Source organism: Trichoderma reesei (assembly GCF_000167675.1).
Source record: "Trichoderma reesei QM6a unplaced genomic scaffold TRIREscaffold_1, whole genome shotgun sequence".
Lineage (NCBI taxonomy): Eukaryota > Fungi > Ascomycota > Sordariomycetes > Hypocreales > Hypocreaceae > Trichoderma > Trichoderma reesei.
This window is the reverse complement of record NW_006711148.1, coordinates 3,548,948-3,574,981: the sequence shown is the minus strand read 5'-3', so window position 1 is coordinate 3,574,981 and position 26,034 is coordinate 3,548,948. Positions and strand designations below refer to the sequence as shown.

Here is a 26,034-nt window from a genome sequence, read left to right as displayed (position 1 = left end):
CACCGTCGGAGGAGCAGAGGCGATGTTTTTGGAGCAATTGGGCTTCTCGAAAGACAACCGCGGCGGTGGGAGCTGATACAGGTAAGACGAGGAGCGGGCGACGACAATGAGGCAGAGAGGTCTCCGGATCGTCTGGTCCGGTCTCCAGGCACGGCTACGATAGAGTTGCAACGAGTGGGAGAGACGGCGCGCAGCTTAGTTGTATGTCAAGGCGCAATTGTCTACCCCAGACTACTTCGGACTGTGGGAGGAAACAAGGCGAATGTAAATTGGTCGAAGCTCGTGGAACAGCCGGATGGCGGTCGTGGCGGTCGCGGAAGGGGGGAGAAGGGAAAGCACAAGAGAAGTCGATTGGGTTGGAGCCGGAATTGACTGTAGCAGAGGCAGAGGCAGATGTTAGACGAATGTAGGGGAGCGATACCGGTCGGAGGAGATAGGAACGAGACTGGCGGCAGGGAAGCCCGGGGATGACCTGGACGGCAGAATTGGGATGAGCCAGAGATAAGGTGCCGTCACAGGATCAACAGCCGAATGTTGTTCGTCTGGGTACTTGCGCTAAAAGCAAGACAGAGCGAACTGATCCGGAGCCGGAGTCGCGGATGATGTAGACGAGGTTGGGGCGATGCCTGAGGTGAGATGTGAGAAGTGTGCAGAGAAGAGACGAGAAGCGTTGCGTAGGTATAGTAAAGAGATAGGTACTGAAGTAGTAGATAGCGAGGATGATGGTGGAACGATTGAGAAGGGAAGTGTACTTCGTAATGCACTTGTAATGGTCTCGAGTACGCTGCACGTGCGGCAAGATTGTCGTACTAGGCAAGTCCTCCGTACAGGCACAGGGACGAATGGAAGTACCCACGATGACGCACAGGAGGCCGCGCCGCGCTGGAAAGGACAAGAAGCAGCAGCAGCAGCAGCAGCTCAGGAACCGTCAATGCCGAGCAGCTCAGAGCAAAAGAAAACAAGGCGGTCGAGAGCAGAGGCAGACGAGGTTTGATCGGCATCCGGAGCAGCCAACGAGCACAGCAGGATCGCGCACGGGGCTCGTGGTATTATATCATCGACGAGGGCGCAGCCTTGGACAGCAACCTGAAAGAATAAGTTGGAACGAAAAGATGGAGAGCCCAGCAGCTGGACCAACAAGGAGGCGAACCGGCCCCGAGCCAAATTGCACGGATAAAATTGAAGATAAGGTGCCCACTATCCACCACAGTGCCTACCTTAGCGCTTGCAGGGTGGCAGCCCGGTGGGTTTCCAGGCGGTGCTAGCAGGTGCCATGGCATTGGCTGGGGGGGGGGGCGTTTGGTGCACTGCATGCTGTGGGGGGGGAGAAGACCGCTATGGGGGGGCCACGAGCTACGGGGCAGCCACGGGCTTCAGTATGGGGGCTTACAGAACGACTACTACAGACGACTACTACTACTATCGGCATTGATCCATTTTGATGGCATGTGCACGTGCAAGCGGCGGTTGGACGGTATGGACGTGAGTAGGTATGATGGCCGAACTCTGATGACATTGAAGCAAGCCAGTCGTGTGGCTGACGATGTCGCTTTGGCTTGAAACCCTAAGGTAAGGTAAGGTATGACTTGAGCTGCTGATGGGTCAAGATGGTTGAAAGACAAATTTACATGTGCCCGGGGCAACGTCATCACGGTGAATACGGCAGTGGAAATATTATTACTACATGGAGCAGCCACAAACAGACAGAATCGCCTCGCGCGGTGAGACAAGCACGACAAAAGACCGTCTCAGCTTACCTACATTGCAATGGCTTTGCGCTCTTGTGCTTCAACGAGGGCCAACATCATTGGATGCCAGTCAACAGCCAGTGCAGAATCGACACGCACGCACAGCTACTACCTACCTACTTACCTATCATCAAACCCGAGCAAACGCCGTCCTTTGGTCCCTCCTCCTATCCTCCCCTCTCTCTGTCCGACGAGCACCGTCATGAAGATGCAGTCCGAAATCTCATCACACCAATCACCACGTCATGACACATACAGATTTAACAAGAAATGCTGCCACGGCAAACAGGGATGTCTAACGACACAGGGAAGACATCATCAACAATTGGCATGGAGCGTCAATAAGGAATAATGACATGTGCTTCTCGCTTGCAGTCGCTCTCGCATTGCCGTCCAGAGCCATCCATCGTATTCTTTCGCGATGATAGTCGTGAACTCATACTCGACCCTTGCCGCATTAGCACGACCCAATCAACAACCCAGTCACAAACGTTTACCCGTCGTAACTATCGATGTCGGAGACGGTTACGTTCCTGTCGGCTCCTAGACAAATAACCCGACCGCGGAAGCCAAAGGAAATCTCACAGCCTCCCAATCAGAACGCAGAAACTGCAGCATCGTGCTTGTGCCTCGTAAAGAAGCCCTCTCTGTATCGAATGTGGTTTGGGGCCAGCTTGTGTAGGAGCTGCTGTCATTGGCCGAGGCCGTTCAAGCTTGTGCTTTGGCGGCCGCTGCCCTACGATACGGAGTTCGGCTAAAGGCGCGAGAGCTTGTCAAGGGGGGTGGACTCGAGACTTGCAGGGGAGTGACATGGTCCCGATTGATGGAGCTAATGAAAGCCCTATACATGTACATACTACAGTACTACGGAGTATTGAGTTGCTGAAGAGATTTCACTGCATAAAGCTCGTGGTGACTACACCTTGTACGAGGAAGAGGGAGCATATGCCGTTGTACCAGAGAATATGCTCTAGATTGCTTCAGATATAGCACCTTTGTACGATGCTCTCCGCTGCTTCCAATGCCCTGTAGCCGAGCGTACCGACACACTAGATAGCTTCCATATGACCGTTGGCTTGATCGAATCTGCCCAGAGGTCAAGACATTTGCTACAAGTATTATTGTATTTTTCCTCAAGAACCCCCAGTGAGGTTGAATTCAGCTCCATTCTGATTGGATATGTGTACATACTAAGGTACCTATCCAAAGTCAAGAGACGCTGCAAGTGCCGGATTTGGCACTAAAGCTGCAAATCTCAAAATTCTTGCCTAATTTGCAAGTTCTAGACTTTCAGTCTCTTGATTTTTCACACGATACCATCACATGTCGCTGACTCGACATTCTCACAAAGAGAGCGAGGAGACCGTTGTTGCTGTCTTCTTTCCAACGCCCAAACCCTGGCACTCAAGGAACAAGAACATAGTAATACCTACTGTAATACCTACTGTAATACTGACAAGCATCAACAGAAACCAAACGAAAGCGAGCAAGAACCAGGATCAGGATCCACAATCTGCAGCTCTTCTCAACCCGTTCACCGAGACGGACCAACTCCAACGAACCAACGCCCTCTCCTCGTCAATAATTCTCCGCCTGAACCCTTTTTTTTTTTTTTTTTTTTTGCTTCCAACTTCAGTTCGTTTCTGCTCTACCTGCTAGGTCTTTCTCCTGTAACAAGGTAGAACCCGATCGGCCCGTTCTTGTGGACTTTTGCGCTCTTTGCCACTGATGTCGCGTGAGACTTTGCCCAAACTGGAGATGTTTTCCCAGCAAGTTTGTGTGTTGTTGGATCTTTGGATTACTATTGTTTCTTTTGCGAGCTGAAGCTGGGTGGGAAGCATGAATCCGGGTAAATTCGAGCCGTTGTATTCTCAGATGCTTCATGTTCCATTACTGCTGCTCGTGTTGTGCACGTACATGATGCCCTCGTCGTTTGGTGTTGGTTGATTCCGCTCAGACTCAAATGTGATGAGATCCTCCATTGCAAGCTGCCCTTGCTTTCCATGACCTTTCATCCTACTTTTATCCTTGATACGTATCACGACAGTGTTGAATTGACACAGAAAAAATCCCCAAGCTGAGCAGCAAGAGATCAAGCAAGACCGAACAAGGCTCAACTCATGAAGAGCCCAAACGAAGCACCAGGGCCTGTGCAAACCCGGTCCCCCGATCCACCCAGCGGTAAATCTAGATTGCAAAGGCCCGCCGCCTCTCCATCCCGAAGCCCGCGCTGCTCCATTTTACAAGGGTTCTTTTTTTCTCTCCTCTCCTCTTCGTGTTGGACTGGGTTACTACCAATACATGTGCAAGGCTGCTATGTACTGTACCTACCTAGTATTCAGCCGGAGCCAGCCGCCGCAGTGGGTTTCGTTATTATATGGTGGGTTTCTTGCGTACGTACAGTACCTACTCGTACGAGCTGGATAGTACTACCTTTTGCCGCCTTCCGAAGGGAAAGAAGGGGACGGCGTCTTGGCGAGAGGGCCTATATCCGAGGTGTGTCTATAATCCCTTTGACTTGTCTAATGTCTGTCTTTGTAGGTAGTAGTCCATATCCTCATGTAACAGAATATCGCCGCTCTTCCTTATAAAGAGCACCACCACCTTTGATAAGACGACACGATCCCTCATCCAATGATGTTCCATATGTCCACGAGATGGCCACTCCCATCACCTCCAATCCATCACTTCTCCTCCTCTCCAACATCTCAGCTCCCACGCAGAAGCAGAATACCATCCACAAGTTATCAGGGTAGTATTACCGCTATCAAAGCAACACCCCATGTCCGCAGCCTCTACCTCCCTCCTTCCGCATCTCACAAAACCTGCAGAATCTCTTGTAAAATACCTGTATGTATGCATGCATGTAGGGTACCCGACGATAAGAAGTATGTAAACAACCCCCCCTTTTCTCGCCTTGCATGCATAGAGTACTACTACTAGGATATCGCCATCACGCAAAAAGCCATCAAACGTCCGGTTTCAGGGCGTTGGAGTGGGGGGTCGCACCACGGACAACACATCCATATCTAGGTACACACCTTTGCATGCATATAGCCACACAGAAGGACCTGGAGTGCCATTTCACTGCATGTCCTCACAGGATTGGCCACGCGAACAAACCAGCTTGCGGCTGAGCCTTTCAGCTCTAAGGCAAAGAATGCAACACCATGACCAGCAGTACCAGGGCCTGCTTCTTGCTGTCTGTGTGGTCGTTTAGGCGATGGGAACCCTCCACAACTACGAGTTATGTTTGCTATGATAGCCGTGGAGCGTCCATCCCTCCATCGGCAGCACACCAGCCCGATGCCCAAAGTACATGTTGAAGGACATTCCTCACACGAGAGAACCTACTTAAGCAGGTGGACAGGCATTGTATATTCCACACAGTCAGCCGTCGCCCTTTCACCAGGTCGACCCGATCAACTGTGCAACTTCGTTTCCCTCCGCATGCAAAAGGTCCTGGGATGAACGTCTGTGATCAAATTGCGAACAGCCTGCGCGCATCGAGCTAGTATCAGTTCCAAGTCAAGCAACTACGGAACAGTTCGACTTAGGTAGTGGTCACGCGACACTTTTGACCTTCCTCCGCAGGAACAGGTCTCAGACAGACGGCGAGAAGAGATCATTGGATATGGAATCATTGGTAGAAGATACCTAGGTACAGTAGGTGGACACGCATGTAGCAGCCTCGTAAGTCTGGGCTTTCCACCCTGCCGCCGATAATGGAGCCAGAAGTAGATTGCGAAGAGAGTCGGGTGGACAAGACAATACCTATGCAGAAACATGCAGTGATATATGTACGCATTAATTCGTTCTAGTAGGCCCGTTGAAGATGAACAAGGGTTCAATACAGCCGTGTTCATTCTACCCTTGCATTGTTGCAGCAGTCATGTTATCAATATTAACTGCATGAGGCCGCATCGGGTAAAATTCAACAACGACACCGACTTTTGCGGGAAGCCTGAATATAACTCGCCTCGCTCTCCCTGGGGCTGAATGCCAAGATTTACAAGAGGTATGTATGGACAGCCTTTCTTCGGGTTCGCTGTTGAGTTAGAGTTGAGACATCTCGGATAAGATTCCATGTTACTGTAGCCAAGAGGCCTGGGCTTGCTGTCTCTTTGTGTTGCCAGCAATGCCTTCATGTTGATACCTACGTGAACTTGCGACACACCAACGTTTCCGCCTTAACATAATACGAGCTAGGTATCAAAGAGTCTGGGCGAGCTGCCTCATTGCAATATTTTACATGCATGCTAAATTCGATAATGTGTGCAGTTTCAAGATGTATCATAGCAATTTGCCTGGTATCTTTCGCAAAACAATGCCCATACAAAGGTTCTCTTCTAAGATGTATGCCGCTATGGCACTTGATCACCAACACTGTGGCACAATGAGATTCGGCCATTCATGTCTCCTGTCACTTCGTTTTCTCGTCCCATGCTCAAATTCAAATGCTTCAAGCCTCCTGGTGTTCAAGGACTCGCTCAGTCTCCAAAACGCCAATGATGCTCCCATTGTTGGTGATGGCAATGACGGACGCTCCGCCCATTGCCTGGTCCTGTTGGTCAACCTGCGATTGCATGTCCTGCAAGATCTGCCGCGCCTGGCGGACCGTCGTCTCGGACGACATGGCCAGCATCTGGTGACGAGACACCGTGAGGCCCGTGACGTCCTTGATTGGTCTCACCATGTCTGCGTCACTCAACGCCCGCATCCTGCTTGGGACGGCAACCTGATCGCCGACTCTGACCCAGCCCGTCTTGGACTTGTACGCTGTCCGAAGCAAACTCAGCGCGAGATCGTCACTGCTCAGGCCACTCGTAACGTCAACGTCGTCCCATGGAACGAGGATGTGACCCAGCGTCTTGGGACCTCGGGCGGCCAGTGCCACCGCAGCACCAATGGCGCCGCCAGGATGGTTTTTGGCAAACATTGTCGAGACACAAGCATGAAGCTCATGAGCGGCCGTCAGTGCCAGCGCATCCCCCAAGGCCAGGGCAACAGTGGTTGATGCGGAGGGAGCCGAGACGCCAAAGGATACCTTTTCAGGCTCGATGATGGGCGCTGGCAGCAGTATCGTGCTGGGTCGGTGCTTGACAAACTCGCATGTTTCGTGTCTCATGTGCGAAGTCAGAAGTATTGTCGGGAGCCTCTCGTCTAGGTGAGGTAATGTGAGGAGAAGCTCCTGAGTCTTTCCGGAGTAAGTGATGAACAAGAGCGTATCTTCCGGGCCCACGATGCCTAGGTCTCCGTGTAGAGCTTCGGTCGGATGAAGAAAGACGGAGCGTATCGCCAGACTTTGAAACGTAGCGACAAGCTTCTTTCCTATGTGGCCGGATTTGCCCACTCCCATAATGACTAGCTTGCCCTTGGTCTTGGCCAGCCGGGTAATGGCTTTGATGGAGGCATTGAAGCCGTTGCGGGCAACCGCGTCAACCTCGTACAGCTTCGTGAGGTTTGCCAGTGCCGCGGCCTCGACATTGAGCACGTGAATGCCACTGTGAAGTCTCCTATCCATCATGGCTTGCTCTCGCAGAGAGTCTCTGTCGAGACTAAAGCCATCCGCAGGGTCTGCAATCTCATTGGCTGACGGCGAGGCCGATGGAGTTGGCGGAGAGGGAGGAGGAATTGACGAGCATTTTGATGCGCTCAGCACAATCACAGCGCTCGTCTGGATCGGCCTGTGATCGCCGTGTCGTAGATCAATCATTGTGTTCGTCGATGAGGTGAGTTGAGAAGAATTGAGTCGATGAGTAGCCAACAAGGCAGAATCAGCAGATGGCTTTTATGCCTCTGCTTCACCTTTGCAACTTCAATCTGCTGACACTGAGAAACCTCAAGGGCCAGGTGGCAATGGCTGAAAGGCCAATGCGATGGAACCTGAGAACCAGCGCACGAACCTGTCCCGAAAACCAGGTGACTGGCAACGGCCCAATGGCACAACGGACACGTCAAATGCGAGGCAGCTCTGGATGCGCACAAAGTCCCGGTTCCCCAAACACGAATGACGCCTCCCCCGGATTTTCAAAGGACTAGCTCTTCCGTCGACGTGTCGCCGTGTCACTTGTCGAGTCCTTGGAGGTTGGACCCTGAGCCCATTTCCGAAGTGGTACCAGGAATGAATTGAAAAATTTGATGGAGAGAGGCGGATTGCGAGCTTTTCAAGACATGGCCATGACGGCAATCGAGAAACCCCCAGGAAATGAGGATCGGGAAAGGCTTATGGAATCAGGGTCTGATCGCCGTAGATAAGGGACCTTTAAGGGATCGAGCAGAGTTGCACAGAGGTCGAAAAAGTCGCAGAGTCATCGATCCGTGTGAGTGGACGGCGCGGCGATTGGTGGAGGCGGGCGATTGTGTGCTTGAGATCCTCGACGCCAATTGGGCGACGGCTCGGGCTGGAGTGCGGAAGGGCGATGCGATTTCTAATGGCGAGAGCCCACTCGGGCTGGGCTGAACAAGGCATAACAGTTGGACCGACGCAGCGACCAGTTGGACCGCTGTAGAACGTCCAGTGGCTTTTTGCTGTTGTTGCTTGGCATGATGGCTTGTGCGAGGTTCGTGTCGAGCGGTCATTGACACGTTTGACTCGATGGTGAGGAAGCAAAACAGGAGGGAATACCTGCGGGGTCAGGATTGTGTCTGTCCCTCTCTGAAGGTACCCGCGTCCAGCATCATCGCAGATATGCAGCCCAGCTCGTATCTCCGCCATATGCAGCTGTGCTCTGCCTTGAACCGAGAGCCCGGCGTCTCCAGAAGCGCGCAAGTCGTTCCGCGGGAGTGCTTTGATTGCTTGCATTTGATGTGTGCAGCCCCCGCATCGTCACGCCATCAGCAGTGCAAATGAGTGCTGCTGCCGGTGCGAGGGTCAATAAATTTCCGAGGCTATCCGAGAGGTTGCATTTCGAGGAGATGCCAAGGAAAGAACGAGTCGTGAACTACCTACTTATTAAACAAGCAACAAAGGACAAGAAAGAAGGAGCAGCCTGCCCTCACGAGCCAGATATAGACCCTACCCTACCTTACCGGGGGATAGTGCGAGGCTGCCACTCTAGTAGCTATGCTACTATTGCTCCCATAATATTATTTTTACTTCCACTATGCTTGCAGCCAGCACTAAACTTGCAGACTCGCTTAGGACAAATGCAGCTCTCTGATTGGCTGGTTTAGAGAGAGAAGAGGTACCTGATAACACTAGTAAAAAGCTATTGCATTACTTGTATTGACTCTACCTGGCTACTGTATGCCACCTTTCCACCTTAGCCAATCCAGCAGCCAATCCAGCAGCCAATCCAGCAGCCAATCCAGCAGCCAATCCAGCAGCCAATCCAGCAGCCAATCCAACCAGCAGCCAATCTGACCAACGGCGGCGGCGCCAATAGCGGGTGTGTGTGCGTGCGTGTGTGTTAGTAGTGGGACCTGTAAAGCGGCGCGAATGTTAGTACCTGGTATTGCAGAGTGGCTGGATGTGAGGCATCGACTGACCTTGTGCTGTGTGCAAGTGATGATGATGATGAGGAAGAGGAAGAGGAAGAAAAAAAAAAAAAAGAGGAAGAGGGAGATAAAGAGAAAAAGTGTAAAGGTAAGGCCTGCTGGTGCCTGAGGCTCTGAGAGGATGTGAGCAGAAAGTGAGAGAGAGGGCAAGAGCAACACAGGCCTGGTAAAGGGCATGTATTTTACTATACATTTTACTAAGGAAGCTACATTAGTCCTACAAGCTTTGCAACCTCTGCAAGTTTAGTGAGTTCTGCAAACTTAGGGGCCATTTGCAAGCCTTGCAGCCTTATAGGTTTTCCCAGTAAGGTACCTTACCTTACCTTACCTTAGGTACCTTACCTGATAGCTTAGCACCAATACCTACCACTGTAACCTATCATGACCTCTCTTCATCATCTCCCTCAAAGATACCTCATCTCCGATTGACAGCTTTCCAAGTTGCCTTTGCCCAGTTCCAACATGGTTCATGTTCCAAACCCGCCGAAAACGTGTGAGCCGCCTCTTTGTCTCTCCCCGTGGACCGGGTCCAGCCGTCAATCATTGGCTCGCCCCCGTTCAGCCCTCCCGCCTTTGTCTTTGTCTCAGGCTAGCGGCCGCTTCAGGGAATTAATTATGCAAGATGCAATCTGCCATCACCTCCGACTTCTGTCCGCATGCGATTTTGCATTCAGTGCCACTATCTCCAGGGCTTCAGGTCGACAAGACGGCCACGATGGCGATGCTCTGCCAGCAGCGATAAGACCAATTGGCCGCCATAAAGCCACTCAATTCCCTCAGGCTTCCCTTCATACCAAATGTTGCCTTAGGGGAAAACTAAAAACAAGAAACGTCGTCCACTCGCAGAACCCGCTCGGTGGCTTTTGGTCTGGTTTCTCCACGATACCCCCAACGCTGATTCACCGTGTCGACAGCGAAACGAGCAACAAACCCCCCTCCCCAGAAAAAAAAAGCACAGGCTCACTCACCCACGTCAAGAAGAAACACCACGTTCTGCCAGTTGGCCCCGGCTTCTCCGGTCCACCCGCCAACCCGCATCTCCGGAGAGCCAGGAACAAACGAAAGGGGCCGCAGCTATTGAGTTAATTCAACACAATAGAAATGAAAGAGCAGCAGTAGTTCACCGGCAATTGTTCATGCTCCTTTCACTGTTTTCCTTGTTCCTTACGTAAGGAGGGAGAAGGCGTGTTATAAATCTCGTTTGCTTTCTTTTGCCCCCCTGGGGCTTGCTTGTTGGCCTTGTGCTACTATCTTCATCAACATTGACTATTTTCGATAAGAAAGAATATTCGTATCGTGGACTTTTAAAACGATATAACGGCAACTCGGAGAATAGCATCCATTTTTAGCCGTCCCGGAGCCCGCGATGGCCTCACGGCAGGCTGCAGAAAAGGGGTTGCCCCTGGAACTGGAATCGGAACCCTTTCTAGTGCGGGACCAGGCACGCGGCTCCCGCATGCGAGACAGACCACGCCGAGGTTTGTGGCACTACTTCAAGTGGCTCTTAGCCATTGTCGTGTTGTTGTTTGCCTGCCGCAGTGCTGTCGTTCGTACCTTCAGATGGGCTACGGTGTCTGGTGAGATCTACAGCAGCGAAGTCCAGCAGGAGATTCAGGAGGAGCTCGCAGGCCGGAGATTGGCTGCTCTACTACGACAGCAGTCACACGAGGAGCGCCATCAAGAACAGAACCATTCGAGACCAGGAAGCGGCGGCAAGGCGCAGGCTCATGGCACGGCTGGCGGCGCTGGAGATGACCACTATCTCATCGGAGTGGGCAAGGCCGACATCACGGGGCCCGTGGTCGAGATCAACATGATGGGCTATGCAAACACTGACCAGGTCGGCAGCGGCGTGCGTCAGCGTCTCTACTCACGCGCCTTCATCGTGGGTGACCTTGACCACCCAGAGGACAGGTTCATCTACCTCGTCTTGGACACGCAGGCCGGAGACACCGCTGTGCGATACGGCATTCTCAGGGGCCTTGCGGAACTCGGACCAGAATATGCCATGTATGGGCACGACAACCTGGCCGTCACGGCAACTCACTCTCACTCCGGACCTGGCGCCTGGCTCAACTATCTACTGCCTCAAATTACCAGCAAGGGCTTTGACAAGCAGAGCTACCAGGCCATCGTCGACGGCTGCCTCCTGTCTATCCGTCGCGCGCATGAGAGCCTGGAGCCCGGCTCACTAACCGCCGGCAACACCAAAGTCTATGGTGCCAACATCAACCGGAGTCTCTATGCATACCTCGCTAACCCGGCGGAGGAGAGGGCCAAGTACAACATCAGCGCGGAAGACGACGGCTCGGTGGAGAAGGACTTGAGTCTGCTTAAGTTCACGAGAGCGTCCGACGGCAAGAACATTGGCGTGCTCACATGGTTCCCTACTCACGGCACGTCCATGCTGGCCAACAACACCCTCATCACGGGAGACAACAAGGGCGTGGCCGCCGACCTATTCGAGAAGACAGTCCGCGGAAGGGATGGGGAGACGGACGATTTCGTTGCCGGCTTTTCTCAGGCCAGCATGGGCGACGCGAGCCCGAACACGCTTGGCGGCTGGTGCGACGATGGCTCGGGCGAAAGATGCGACCTGAAGACGAGCTCCTGCAGCAGCAGCGGCATGACAAAGTACTGCCACGCAAGAGGGCCCTTTTTCAGGGAACAGGATTCAGGGGCCTCGTCGTGTTATGAGATTGGCAAGCGGCAGTACGAGGCGGCCATTGCCTTGTACGCCTCGATGGAGCAGCAGCCGCCCAACATAAAGGGGTCGGGTGTCAAGGCATTCCACCGCTTCCACGACATGTCTGATTTTCAGTTCCAGCTGCCCAACGGCTCAGCCGTACGTACGTGCTCAGCGGCACTGGGCTATTCTTTCGCTGCCGGGACCTGGGACGAGCCAGGTCACTTTGATATCACGCAGTGGGGATCCGACGAGTCCAACTCGTCGCCGGCTTGGAAGGCTTTGCGATGGCTTGTCGGAGCTCCCAGCAAGGAGCAGATACAGTGTCAGGCTCCGAAGCCTATTCTTCTCAACGTGGGAAAGACGCACAAGCCCTACCACTGGACGCCAGATATTGTGGACATACAAACGTTCAGAGTCGGCCAATTCATCATCATTGTCAGTCCCGGAGAGGCGACGACGATGGCTGGCCGGCGCTGGAAGGATGCTGTTGTAGAGGGCAGTAGGACTCAGTTGGCCGAGGAACTAGACGGAAGGGAGCCGATTGTGGTTCTTGGAGGGCCAAGCAACACTTATACCCATTACATCACGACGGAGGAGGAGTATGGGTAAGTTCTACTTTCACAAGGTACATCATTGGGCAGCACTAACATGCGGAATCTACAGCATCCAGCGATATGAGGGAGCTTCGACTCTGTATGGTCCGCATACCCTTGCGGCTTACATAGATCGGACCAACGCGCTGCTTCATCTTCTTAAGGACGATGCTCCTCGCAGCGAGCCTGGCTCCCGTGAAAGCGGCCCCTTGCCGCCCGACAACAGTGACCGATCGTTTGGCTTCAACACGGGCGTCTTGTTCGACAGTCCATCACACTCTCACCAGTTTGGCGACGTGATTGCGGACATTCCCAAAAGCCGATTCTCCCCCGGCGAACGGGTGACTGCAACTTTTGTCGGAGCCAATCCACGAAACAACCTACGACTGGAGCAGACGTATGCCGCCGTCGAACACCGCCGTCCCGGCGAGACGGAGTGGATAGTCGCGCGCGACGACTCGGACTGGGGCCTCATTTACTCGTGGAAGCGAAGCAGCCTCCTCATGGGCACCAGCTCGGCGAGCGTCATATGGGAGATTGAGCCGTGGACGGAGCCGGGCGAGTACAGGCTTTGTTATTTCGGCGATGCAAAGTCGATTGACGGCGCGATTACGGCGTTTGAGGGTAGAAGCGCGGCGTTTATGGTCGTTTGATGGCCTTTTGTTTTCGTTTGGTCGGCCCTGAGAGGGTCGTTGTTTCTTGTACTTTTATGGGATTTTCTAGACAGTGCAGACTGGGATAGACTGGCTGGCTTGGTTTTTTTCCTTCTATTTGCTATACTAATAGGTAGCTGCCGAATTTAGACGGACGGGTTACGTGGATGGCGTTCAAGATATAGGCTGGAGGTCTGGTTTCTTTTTTTTTCTATATAGACCTGGACAGGCTAGGTTCAGCTAAACCGACTCGCAATTGAAGGATGCGATATTAAAGACTCAAGAGCGTGCTGTACTGTAAGGTAGTTGCATGTAATATCACTCGTAAGCACTGTTTGTGGCATGGCATGCATCATGTCAAAGAAGCTTCAAGCTTGTGACTTTACCGTCTTACGCAGCACTGCATCCATGCACACATTCCCATCAGACCCCCCTGACCAATTGTCGCTCCATCCCTGTCGATCGGTGTTGCACGAGTAAGCAGCCAACCTTGCGAGTCTGAACACGAGGCAGCCAAGCAGATGGCGCCATTGTCCAACGTGGCTCCCGAGTAAACTAATCAGAATGGGCAACGGCAGAAAAGTGCCTACTAGTAATGAAGAAGAAGAAGAAGAAGAAGAAAAAAAAAGAGACATGTGCTTTTTGCCGTATGCAAGGAGTTGTTGCCCTATCAGAAGAACTGACGGGATACTAGCAATACGAATTCTAGACTTTTGATTTTCTGTTCTATTTTTTCTCTGCTAGTGCTGGAATGGGAAAGGGGGGGAACGATATGGGCAGGGCAGCAGCTGAATGGCTGTTACTATTCTGACGTACCTACCTAGGTAGGTAGCTACAGGCAGACTATTGATTCGACGATGAAGAGGCTTTGTATGAGTACATCCAGCCTGTGAGAATGAGAGGAGTGGACTGTTTACTAACTCTGGGGGAAAGGATTGGGTTTGGGAACAGAAATGCACAGACTCTTCCTGACGAATGCTTGGCAGCGACGACCATGACGCGAAATAAGCATTTTGTGCGTCGTTCAGGCACGATTTCCCGTATTGAAGCGTTCGTTGCAATGGAATGCGGATGTAGTTGTCTAACGAACAGGTGGCCGTGGAAAAGGGCAGCAGCAGCAGCAGCAGCACATGCAAATGGACCGACACTGCCACCCCCTTTGTCGTGTTCAGCCGCGCTCGTTGACATGGACATTGAACAGGGACAGCTTCGTTCCTTTTGAGTAGGTAGGAACTAAGGTACCTACCTACCTAGTAATCGTCGACTGTTAGTACTTGATGTATGTATGTAGTGGCAGTTGGACAATGCCTGTATCTCTCTCATTCCCTTTGCCAACGAGCAAAGGGAAAGTTCTAAACTTCTTCTAGCAACACCAAGGGCATTAGTATCTCATGCCATGCCCCAACCACACAAACCTCTCCTGCGTTCATCCCGAGTCCCCGGTTGCGGCAGCGCTACCGCAAGCATGAGCCACCTACCTAGTAACAGCCACCTACCTAGTCTACCAGGTAGGTACCTACATATCGCAAGGCACATACGAACGGGTATTTTAGTGCCCCATAATCGAATTGCCTTTACCATCCAAACGAAACAAGGAAAAAAAAAAGTCTCTCCAGCAGCCAAGGCAAGGCAAGCGAGCAAGCGAGGCAACAAGATGCGACATGCATGTACCTGCCGAAGCAAGGCTCGTAAAATGTGGATGCCGCAGCTCCATGTGGTGGGGGCTGCATGTTTCTGCTCTCCCCTTTGGCCTCCCTCTATTGGACGCCCGAGAAGTTCTGGCATGTTTCAAAACACACACGGCAGGAAAGAATCAAGCATCAGATCCGTTGTTGCTTGTCCTCGTTTTCTTTCAGCCTCCCGAAGAGGCCGAGTGTGGTGTGCAGGTACTGCTACTTGTGATAGTGACACTTCAAATGTCGGCACCTGTTCGTTCACATCAACGCTGATGCCGCCTTGAATCCATCCATCAATCAATCGTAGTAGGGCATCACACGAGGACGAGCAGCAGAGTGACACTGATGCCGCATGCACAGATTTGGCCTGCGCAAACGCCGTCGCACAGCATCAGGCCCATGTCTGTCTGGTCTCCCCTCCGTCTGCAGCTCCATGGCCGTCTTCAGCTGCGGCTCGACCCTCGCTTGTGCCATCCATCTCCTGTCTCTCTCTCTCTCGGCCGCTTCCCAACTCGTACAACCTCCCTCTCCTGTTGGTACCTCACTTGGTAATCCAGTACAACAACTCCGTTCCTACCTACCTACATGTAGCCAACTTCACATTCTCAACCTCTACAGCACTGTAGAAACTCTGGCCTTGTTCCCTTTATAATGGCAGATCAGATCCGAGCTCTCTTGATAGTAGTCTATACTCTAGGAAGATGATCAACACATAGGCACGTCGTGCTTGTACAATCACCTCATCAATCTCCTTCCGTCGTCTGTCGTCATTGCCTGCGCAACTGCCTACTACAGTCTGTAACCCCCCCTGCAGCTCATCCCAAGTACCCGTACTTACACGCACCGTCAATGGATCCCTCCCCCTCCAGACGTGCATCATCCAATGCGCTGCCCGGGATCCCGCCGCCTGCTAGCCAGCCAGGTTAGTGGTGCTAGCGCCAGCGTCCGCAGCGCCTGTGCCCCTCTATATCTCGTACCTATACCTGCCCGTACATACCTTGCCCGGGCTGCCTGGTACCTTAGCAGCCCAGTGCCTGGAGCCCGCTTGGAGCAGGAAACTGGACTATACGAGTGACTAGGTAGTAGGTAGGTGGACTGATAGCTGATCTCTCCAGGCTTTGCCTCTCGCCGTTTTCCATCCAGGTCCATCCGGCTTTTCCCTCGGTCCAGCATTCTGCTTGCTCTGGTTTTCTTTTTTTTTTCTCTTTTTTTTTTTTCTTCTTTCTTCTTGTTTCTCTCTCTCTCTGGTCCATCATTCACCTCGACCGTCGATCCCATTTTCATGTCTCGAAGCAGCCTCGTCCCATAATTGGCTGCCGCCGGCATCCCTGATCGATAAGCCACAGACGCGAGCCCCGAAGGTGGAGATAGCCTCTAATACCGGCCCTGTCCAGTCCTGCCCTGTGCTGTATACATACTGTACTGTACGAATTACTCGTCTGGCTGCTGCAGCTGGTTGTCTCCCGCCCTGGCCTGGCCCTCTCAAGCGTCAAATTCCAATCGCCAGTCCAGAATCTGACAATCTCACACATCCCGCCGTTGTGTGTGTGCTTTGCGTTACGCAATACGAGATAGCGAATCTTGCCTTCTCTTCCTTGTCCTCCCCTCCTCCTCGCTTCCCCGAGCTCTGCTGGACGACGACTCTCGGCTCGGCTCTTGTTCTCTTCTCTCTCTTTCTCCTCTTCTTATACTACCTCCTCAAGCTCAATCATACATACACCTCTGGCCCAAGCTCAGCCGCCCACCCCTGGCCGAGGTGACGTCTTTCCCACGCCTTGTTTAATCTAATTTCCTTTCCCTATCGAGTCGCCCGGCTCTTCCAGCTCTCAAACCTCGACTCGACCTTTCGATACGGCAACCGTCCTCTTTTACCACTTGCTTCCTCTCCGCCACATTCTCCTCCCGCCCGTCTGCCAATCGTCCCGTCCTTCCCGCCAAGCATGGGAGCGGACCGGAGCTGGTCCTCGTCTTGGCGAAGCTTCCTCAAGATGCCGTCCCGCAACTGGCGAGCCGCCCTCATCGTCGGCTGCACGCTGCTGCTGACGCTGCCCCTCTACCAGCTGCGCGACCACCAGGCCGCCGGCTACTACAAGCAGTACATCTACGACCACCTGTCGCCCTACCTGCAGGGCCAGGGCGTCTACAACAATACCCTGTATCGCGAGGGCACCGAGGCCGCCGTCCACTCGCGCTGGAACTTCAGCTCGCCATGCGATGGCTTCCCCAATATGGACGGCATCATGCTCGTCATGAAGACGGGCGCCACCGAGGCCTTTGACAAGCTGCCCACGCAGTTGCTCACCGGCCTGCAGTGCATTGACGACTTTCTTATCTTTTCAGACCTGGTATGTTCCCTTTTCTCCATACAAGCATGTCCCTCTGTCACATGCCTTTGACGACTCGTTTCGCAAGCCGCCTTGGCAGCGGCATTGATTTGTCAAGGTCCAACAGCGACAAAGAACTGCGATCAAGGGCTTCTTCTTTCTTCATCCAATCCAACGATACACACACTCAAATCACCCTCGCCGACGAGCAACGCAGGCTAACACCCACCCAAGGAGCAGCAGATTGGCAAGTACCACATCTACGATTCCCTCGACCGCGTCGACGACAAGATCAAGGAAAAGTACAAGGAGTTCCAGCTCTACCAGGCGCAGCAGGAATGCCCCGTCTCGCAAAAGGACTGCACCACCGGCATGGACGGCGGCTGGGAGCTGGATAAGTTCAAGTTCGTCAACATGGTGGTCCGCGCCTGGGAACTGCGCCCCGACCAGGACTGGTACGTCTTCGCCGAGGCCGACACCTACGTCGTCTGGCCCACGCTGGTGCACTGGCTGCGCAACAAGGTCAACCCGCGCGACAACGTCTACGTCGGCAGCGTGGCCATGATCGCCGGCTTCCCCTTTGCCCACGGCGGCAGCGGCTACGTCGTGTCCGGCGCCCTCATGCGCAAGATGGCCCAGATCCCCGACATTACAAAGTACGACGAGAAGGCGGGAGAGGAGTGCTGCGGCGACGTCGTCTTCGCCAGGGTCGCCAAGGAGGTGGGAACCAAGGTCATGAACGCACACCCAATGTTCAACGGCGAGAAGCCCAACACGCTGCCCTATGGCCCAGGCCACTGGTGTGAGCCTCTCCTTACCATGCACCACATGAACTCGGAGGAAATCAGCGCCGTGTGGCAGTATCAGCAGACACGCACCAAGAAGGTTGGTGGTCTCTTCGCGCCTACAATATCCGCCAGATTTACGCTAACCCGTGTGTGTGTGCCAGGACTTTATGCAAATTCGAGAAATGTACTACGCTTTCTTCGCTCCCAAAATGGTCGCCTACCGAAAGGACTGGGACAACCTGTCAGACGACACTTGCTACATTGCTCCGGATGAAGAGAGTCAGAAAAAGGCCACTGGTCAACAGAGAGACCGGCAGGTCAAGGAGGCGGACAAGAACGTGGTCCAAAAGTATGCGCACAACTCGCCAGCCGCCTGCGCCAAGGTCTGCGAGGCCGAGGGACTCGACATCCCCGCCGACGAGTACGAGAAGCTGGAGACGGAGACGGATCGCGGCAAGCTGATCCGGGCCAAGTACGACGAGATCGCCAGCGGAAACTTTGCGACCAAGAAGGACCGCAAATGCTTCCAGTGGCGGTACCAGAAGAACGTGTGCTGCACGAGCAGGAGCTTCAAGCTCGGCAAGCCCAAGAGGGAGAAGAATGACGCAGACAAGTGGACGAGCGGGTGGTTCGTCCGGGGCATCAACGACTGGATCGAGGCAAGGGGCGAGTGTCCCGTTGAATGGAAGAACCCTCACTAATGGCTGGAGTTTTGATACGACACCCGACGGCGACGACCGACGACGTAATGAGTGGTTACGTCTTGACGGCGACGAGAAGTGCGCATCAGTGTGACCCTGAACAATCTTTCCTTTGCTCTTTACATCTCTATTGCGGGCACCTAAATAACCGGCGGTATTGTGGACGCGAGCATCTTTTCTTCCAATGTCTTGTTTTCTGCCTCTTATTGTTGGTTTTCTGTTGGCATAGACTGGACGGGTGACGAGACACCCACGGCGTTTTTTTTTTTTTTTCTTTCCACAGGGGGGCATGAGATACAAGGAAGGGGGGGAGAAAACATGGGAAGTTGGGAGGAAAACCCCCCCTACTTTTTGCCTTGTTGATCTTACTTGTCTTTTTCTCTCTCATCTTACATCATCTGTGTGCCCCCTTTTTCTTTTTCTCCATTCAATCATTCAGCATGAGGTTGGGATCGGCAGTTGGGAGAGTAAGCCGGAGGGGCTTTTTCTCTTTTTTTTCTCTCTCCTTGTCACAGATCATCTGGTTAGGCTGGGTTGGGTTGGACATGGGGCATGGCCATTGTTTGTTTGGATTGAAACGGAGAGGACCGCATTGGAAGGCGGCATATACATACATGAACATTTTATTTTTTACATAGTACATGGCTATTTGGAAGGCATTTTACATAGACCTTTATCAGTTACGGGCATATTTGGTCTCCCAAGATGGGAGTAGGATGCTTGAAAAGTAAGACGGTATGGGGAAAAAAGAAGACGAATCTTGAGATATATTCGCCTGTTGATCTTGGTCTTACCATGAAGTGATGTGATGGAATGACGAGCCCAAACACTCAGCAGTCACACATTAAACAGCAATGGATAGTTGGTATGTATGAGGAAATACTGGAATCTCCCCTCCTGCATTGTATATTATATAAGTTGCGTGTATTCTCTAGACTTGTATCGTTAAAGAAAAGTCTCGCTTGGTGTATATCGGTCTTTGCGTTCATTGTATCCAACACCATTCCCAAGCAAAATATGTCTGTGTACCCAAGTTTCCCCTAAACGTCTGACCAGGCAATAAGGGTAAAAAGTAAAGAAAAAAAATTCAAGTCCATCGCTACCGTTGAAACCCCCCGTCTTCCGTCCAAAAGCGCCTGTAATTCGAAATCATTCAGCAACAAAGTTTCCCTTGCTGGTCATCATGCTGCTGCTGTAGCAGTCAGCTTCTTGGGCCCATGGCGTCCGCATCCGTGAGGATTCTTGGGCGACTTCATGAAGCAGTATCCCCTGGCGTTGGGTCCGGCAGGTGGGCCGTACATTTCCTTGATCTCGCAGTATTCGTAGTCCTTGCCGAACCAGTCCTTCAGGTGCCTGTGCAGTTCGCAGCGCGAGATGCCGCACTTGCGGCAGTACACCTGGCCCTTGACGCGCAGCCGCTCCAGCTCACTCTCGCTTGCCGAGGACTTGGAGGGAGGGTGCACAAGAGGCCCAGCGCCTCGCCATGCCCACTCGATGTCGTTGGGGCCTGAGTATCGGCTGGACAGCGGGACCAGCCCGTTCTTGCGCCGGTGGATGTCGTACAGCTTGGAGTGCGCCAGTCCAAAGCATGCGCCATCAATGGGGTCGAGGAAGTCGAAAATGGCATAATGCAGCTCCGAGGGGAGATCCAGCAGGGTAAGGCGGGAGGATGGTCGTGGCTGGTTGGCCGGCTCCGGCTCCTTGTCCGTCACAGAGTGCGAGCGGCGAGGCGGAGGCAGCTTGGGCCGCTGCGGGAGCGGCAGGTGCTTGGAGACAGGCGTCGAGGGCACAACCGCGTGCTCCGGGATGCGGCCAACAGTCCCAGCCACCGCAGCATGGAAGTAGTGCGGCCCGTCGTTCTGGCCTTGGTAGTCGGTCAAGGAAAACCCCCGTCTGGGCGTCCTCATCATGCCCCTCTTGACGAGCAGCTCTCGTGCTCTCTGGGCGTGTTCCTCCCTCGACAAGACCGTATTTTCAGATCTGTCGTTACCCGTCTCAAGCATGGCATTGCCACCCTGGGGCAGAGACGGGGCCGCAAGCAGTTGAACCATTGTTACAGAGTTCGAACAGGTGTCTAGAAGACAATTCTTTACTAAATCGTAATTCGGAATCGATCGTATCGGCGGAGTAGTGCTCTTGTTGGCGAGCGAAGGAATGAGGCGCGATTCGGTGGTTGGAATAGTATTGATAAACCACCCACGGTCGGTAAGTGTGGAAAGGTACAGAGTAATCGACTCTTGTTCGTTATCGCGGGTGGGTGAAGCGGCACAATGTTTTGGTCTGAGGCTGCAGGCTCCTCACTAGCGACTTCATGAGCAGGAACCAAGGCGGCTGCGAAGCTGTGCTGTGTGCGAGTTGGTCACTCTTTATCCCCTCTCGAATCCGGGGCAACGGCAGGTTGTCTTTATATGCGCAAGACCGGACCGAGGCCTGGAACCGCCGGGCAGAAGCGACTTCGGGGGTGTGCGTGTGTGCGTGTGGGTGAATGAATACGTGGATGTGTGTGTGGTGTGACGGAAGAGACTTTGAGCGCAGCACACCTTTGGCGGGATCAAGCTCCGGCCGTGGACCCTTGCCCCTTCCAGCAGAGTTTTTCTTTCCCCTGGGAGGCGAAATGCTACCATTAGCAGCGCGGATGACCATGTGCCACAGCGTCGCCGTTGAGCCAGACACAAAGCCAGGAGCCGGCCTAGCGCGAGGTACGGGCAGCCAGCCAGACGCCATTTGGTTCCACTGGGTGCCAGGCCGTGGCCCGACGCTCGCGCTTTTTGGGGAAACCCGGCTGGCCTGACGTACGACGGCTGCGTATCAGAGCAACATCATGTGGTCGCCGCGGATTCCCTGCGCATCGTCGTCGCTTGCGGGATGTCGAGCGCCAGGCGCAAAGGCGGGGGAAAAATCGCGGGCATGGCCTGACTACCCCAGCACATCTCGCGGTGGCGAGACAAAGGGCAGGCAAGCAAGGCAGAGGCCCGCATGGAGAAGTCCGTCCAGGCCGATCCATCCAACACGATCGTCCATGGGGCCATCCACACTTGATCAACAGCGAGGCGGAGGCCGGGAGGGTATCGCCAGGCAGCTGCATGCGGATTGGATGCTGCAGTTCCCATCGACGTGCTCGATCGAGGCCCATGCGGAAGAGCCTGCAATGGGGTTCCCTCCATCAGATCAAATGGGGAAAAAGAGGCCAATTGATTCGGGTGTGGATGGGTGCTTCCTCCCTCACTGGTGTCGCAGACTTGTCTCGAACAGCTGATCGATCTGTTCCCAGCCTCACGCCGTCTGGCCGCAAACGCCGAGAATGGGATCCCGATTGCCAACCTGGCTCTTTTTCCTTTTTCCCCAAATCTCTCCAGCACTGCCCCCTCTCCAAAGAAGCTGAGCTGCTCAGCAATGGTAGAACCTACTGCCAGGCTCGCAGTAGAAAATCCATTCGGGACTCGACGCCCGACGAGCATGTCGCCTCCCGTCCTCGGGCAACCCGCGCTGCCTGTTCCCGCACCATCGCCTGATCCGTGAAAAAAGACCCTTTGCAGACGGTGCCGATCCCTTCTCGGTAGAGACGACTTCTTGTCGCTCTTTGTCGTCCGCATCCCCTTCACTCGGCGACTCCTGCAAAAGCTGAATCTGGAGGAGCTTCTGCCGCAGCAGCGAGGCGTCGACCGGGGACGAGCACTGTTCCGCAGCGGTCGGCGACATGAAGTCGTATGCGCCGGCCGGGATCGGGCACTCGACGAGCCCCTGAGGCCGTCTCTTGAGGGGGTTGAAGGACCGGAGCTTGTCCTTCAGCCGGGGAAGCGCAGCCTTTAAGGAAAAGGAACGAGAGCGCAAATGGGTATCGCTCTCGAGTTCCTTTTCGTCCGGGCGGTGTGTCCGGCAGGTCAGGTGCGGCTCGCTGCGCGCCGGTCCATTCCTGCCGATTTCTCTCCCTGCTTTGGCCGAGAGGGGAAGTGACGGAGGAGGAGTCATGGTAAGAGCCGTGGTTACCTATCGTGAAAGGGCTAAACGCGGTAAGGCGTCAAATGGTGTGGTGTTTGCCCTTGAGCACGGCTGTACGGCTCGAGATGAAAATCGAAATGGATTGGACAGGAAGCGATATCCTTGGGGAGGAAGAGAGGATTTATATATGTCTGGCTCTTGGACATACTTTGCACTACGTCTTTATACTTCTTGGGGATGCCGTTGCGCCTTGTTGGGGCCAGAAGACGACGAACTCAATTGTCGAGGTCTAACTTGTTCCACCCCAGGGTCGACGACGGTATACTATCTGCATTGGCTTGCTGTGGCTGAAACAAAACTCGACGATGGGCTCAATTGTCGAACTCCAACTTAGGATAAGCTTAGTTCACCTGAAAGGAGACACAATTTCTCCGGGATGGCTTGTTATGGTTTGGGAACAACTCGACGATGAACTTCATCGCCAGGACTTGACCCGTGTCGTGGTAAAGACGCCTACAATCTTCGTGGTTTTGGCTCCTCGTAGCTTATTCCAGCCCTACGACAGGTGCTTTCGTCTTGATCTAAGCTCGATCTAAGCTCGATCTGAGGGCTGGTCGATGGCTTCTCTCAATCTTGGCTCCCCTGGGCTTAAAACAATTTGAACTCAATTGCCAGGATTAGCCTCAAACCTACATCAAAGATGCCGACAATCTCCAACGATTGGCTCAAGCAAATGCATCTGGCCGGAGTCTCAAGGTGAGTTTGCTGCCAACCGAAAATGCTCAAAGGTTCCGTTAAAGGCCAGATGTGAGCGTCGTTGATGTTACCTGCTGTGTAAGGCTATCCCGACACAGTATAGACTTGGATAGAGAGCATCAGATAATGCAGTAGAGCAGGTTCAGATCAAAATGTATTATGTAGCACTCAAATAACAGTCGACTCCGTTGATATCCCAAGCTTCCATGATATGCCTTGGTCACCCACCGTTCGTTGCCGCAGTCTATCGCTCAATATGCAAGTATTCCGCCGGCGATGCGGAACATGGGCGGGCCATGGCAACAGAATGGCCTCCCCGAGCCGCCGCAGTCCACAGAGGAGCAGACAGCCCAGACCTAGCCCATGATGTACGCAACGACCAAGCCACGGTTTATCTTGTCTTCTTCCTTTGGGACGCAGGTTCGGGCATGGCCTCCCACCTTTCCCCCCTTCCAGCCCCTTTTCTCAACTTTTCCCTCTCTCTCTCTCTCTCTCAAACGGCGATCCAGATCAGCATGATGACCACGTCCATGCCCTTGCCCTCACCGCCGTCGTACTTGAAGGTCCACATGCCGTCCTTCTTCTCGTCCCAGTACGCACCCGTTGCGCTGTGCATTCCTCGTCGGCCGACATGCGGCTTGCCGTCCGTCGCCGTAGCGTCCGTGCTCGTCGACACGTGAGGCTCCTCCGTCTTGGTGTCGGTGCCGCCGCGGGACTTGTTCAGCGCCGACGTCGGGACCAGGTGCTGGACAATGGTGCTGTTGCAGGCAAACTTGTATGAAGGAGCGGTGGCGCCCTGAGGAGTCGACTCAGAGATGAGCGCCTTCAGCATGGAGTTCTGTCGCATGTGTTAGTTCGGTATCGGTTGGTGGAGCTCGGTGTCGTTGCGCTGGGGAGGGAAGTTCTGGCGTACAATAATGGTCGAGTTCCATTGCTCCGTCTTCGCGTGGTCGTAGAATTCCGCACTGCCGATGGCGCTGTTGCAGACCTTGAGTGATCATAATACGTTAGCCCCCTGAGCTCCTGGCGATAGCTCCAGCGGTCCCCTAATAACCCGCCAAGGGGAAATGGAGAGAGATAAGAAGGAGAGGAAGCGGCAAACGTACATCTGTGGCAATCTGCTTCAGGCGGTTGAAGGGCACGGGCTACTCTCCATCAGCATGTCTCACAGCCCCTCTGGGCGCCTCTGGGCTTGCGTACCGGGGTCGACATGTTGACGGCGGCTGGATGGTGATGGTCCGGCTGAGCGTTTAGGGGCGAGCGACGATTGCGACGGGGGGGAAAAGCGAGCTGCTTGGTGCGTAGAAGCTGTCAACAAACCGGATCCTGCCTGTGATCCCGACGCAGCCCTGGGCCAGCCGACGACTGCGCCGATTGCCGCATCCGCAGCAGACGAGCTCACCTGTGACACACGATCCTGCGATCAGTTGCTTTGGCACTTAGAGTCTTGTGCTTGTGCCTCCGAGCTTCGAGCCGCGACAAGTTGCTTCTCGCCCTGCATGCTTTTCCCCTTTTGGCACCGCAGCACCAGCAGCAGCGCGGCGCCGTCCGTGCGGGGCGCTGCACGTGACCTCCAGCCAACGACGCAGCCCACGTGCCCGCCCAATCCGGCCTGCAGAAGCAGCCAAGTGGGGCGGGCAATCGAGCAGCTTTGCGCCTGCAGGCACTTGCCGCAAACCTCCACTGGTCGCATCTCTCTGCTTTTCTTTCTCTCTCGATTGTGCATCTATCCATCACCTTCTGTCGCCTTAATATTATCTCATCTGTGGGAAGCTGCAGGAGCTCTAACAGCGCTTTTTACGTGCAATTACGTCGCCACGAAATCCAATCTCTACCGGTCATCCAAGCGCACCACCAGCAACTTGAGCTCACCGCTCAAAGACGTCATCCTTTTGCTCAAACCAAGAGTAGCGGTACATAGCTCCAGCAGCTCCAGCAGCTTCAGCAGCTTCAGCAACAGGCTTTTTGCCGCCTTCGACTTTCGTTATCTCGAACATCGTCATCATGTCTTCTCAGCCGCTCCTTCAGACCGCTCCTGGTAAGTCGCCGCGCTGTACCTGTCACGGCCGTGCCAATTGCTCACCAATTCCCAGGCAAGCGCATCGCCCTCCCTACCCGCGTCGAGCCCAAGGTCTTCTTCGCCAACGAGCGTACGTTCCTGTCATGGCTCAACTTCACCGTCATCCTTGGCGCCCTGGCCATTGGCATGCTCAACTTTGGCGACCGAGTGTCCTTCATCTCCGCCTTTCTCTTCACCGGCGTGGCCATGCTGACCATGATCTACGCCCTGGTCACATACCACTGGAGAGCCAAGTCTATACGAATGAGGGGGCAGGCCGGATTTGACGACCGATTCGGTCCAACTTTCCTGGCCATTATCCTCCTGTTGGCCGTCATTGTCAACTTTGTCCTGAGGATTATGGATCAGTCCAAGAAGCAGAAGGGCCACCCCGCCTACTAATTACACCGATGTTTCTCGAGGAACAAAGAAGGCCTGGTCTGGATCGCATCGATATTCATGGTTGAGGACACAAGAAAATTGACGAGACTGTCTTTGTTGGAATAGAGAGTTTGCCAAGCCTGTTCGTACAGGCGTCCGAGGAAGGAGAGTACACAGGGAGTAGCATTGTGCACCGGAATTAAGCGTTGTTTGGAATTCGTGTATTA

General features: G+C 53.9%; 6 protein-coding genes across 6 annotated transcripts; 3 read left to right on the top strand and 3 right to left on the bottom strand.

Moving 5' to 3' along the window:
* Nucleotides 1-5,999: 5,999 nt before the first annotated feature.
* Nucleotides 6,000-7,976, bottom strand: TRIREDRAFT_21396 (uncharacterized protein). The gene has a single exon (XM_006960945.1). The coding sequence runs from the start codon at nucleotides 7,462-7,464 to the stop codon at nucleotides 6,211-6,213; it is 1,254 nt and encodes a 417-aa protein (XP_006961007.1). The 5' UTR covers nucleotides 7,465-7,976; the 3' UTR covers nucleotides 6,000-6,210.
* Nucleotides 7,977-10,998: 3,022 nt separating this feature from the next.
* Nucleotides 10,999-13,183, top strand: TRIREDRAFT_54366 (uncharacterized protein; the record flags this gene model as incomplete). Its single annotated transcript, XM_006961864.1, has 2 exons — nucleotides 10,999-12,542; nucleotides 12,601-13,183. Coding segments are annotated over 2 exons (2,127 nt in total), but the record flags the coding sequence as incomplete, so codon positions are not given.
* A 3,871-nt stretch (nucleotides 13,184-17,054) lies between these two features.
* TRIREDRAFT_54633 (glycosyltransferase family 31) lies at nucleotides 17,055-18,672 on the top strand (the record flags this gene model as incomplete). Its single annotated transcript, XM_006961863.1, has 3 exons — nucleotides 17,055-17,204; nucleotides 17,418-18,068; nucleotides 18,133-18,672. Coding segments are annotated over 3 exons (1,341 nt in total), but the record flags the coding sequence as incomplete, so codon positions are not given.
* A 1,181-nt stretch (nucleotides 18,673-19,853) lies between these two features.
* Nucleotides 19,854-20,675, bottom strand: TRIREDRAFT_53893 (uncharacterized protein; the record flags this gene model as incomplete). The annotated part of the gene is made up of 1 exon (XM_006961420.1): nucleotides 19,854-20,675. One exon carries the CDS (start codon nucleotides 20,673-20,675, stop codon nucleotides 19,854-19,856), a length of 822 nt encoding a protein of 273 aa, XP_006961482.1.
* Nucleotides 20,676-23,570: 2,895 nt separating this feature from the next.
* On the bottom strand, nucleotides 23,571-24,579 carry TRIREDRAFT_119965 (uncharacterized protein; the record flags this gene model as incomplete). Its single annotated transcript, XM_006961419.1, has 4 exons — nucleotides 23,571-24,205; nucleotides 24,281-24,355; nucleotides 24,474-24,512; nucleotides 24,568-24,579. 4 exons carry the CDS (start codon nucleotides 24,577-24,579, stop codon nucleotides 23,861-23,863), a joined length of 471 nt encoding a protein of 156 aa, XP_006961481.1. The 3' UTR covers nucleotides 23,571-23,860.
* Nucleotides 24,580-25,371: 792 nt separating this feature from the next.
* TRIREDRAFT_103356 (uncharacterized protein) lies at nucleotides 25,372-25,828 on the top strand (the record flags this gene model as incomplete). The annotated part of the gene is made up of 2 exons (XM_006961862.1): nucleotides 25,372-25,405; nucleotides 25,461-25,828. 2 exons carry the CDS (start codon nucleotides 25,372-25,374, stop codon nucleotides 25,826-25,828), a joined length of 402 nt encoding a protein of 133 aa, XP_006961924.1.
* Between the last annotated feature and the right edge of the window lie 206 nt (nucleotides 25,829-26,034).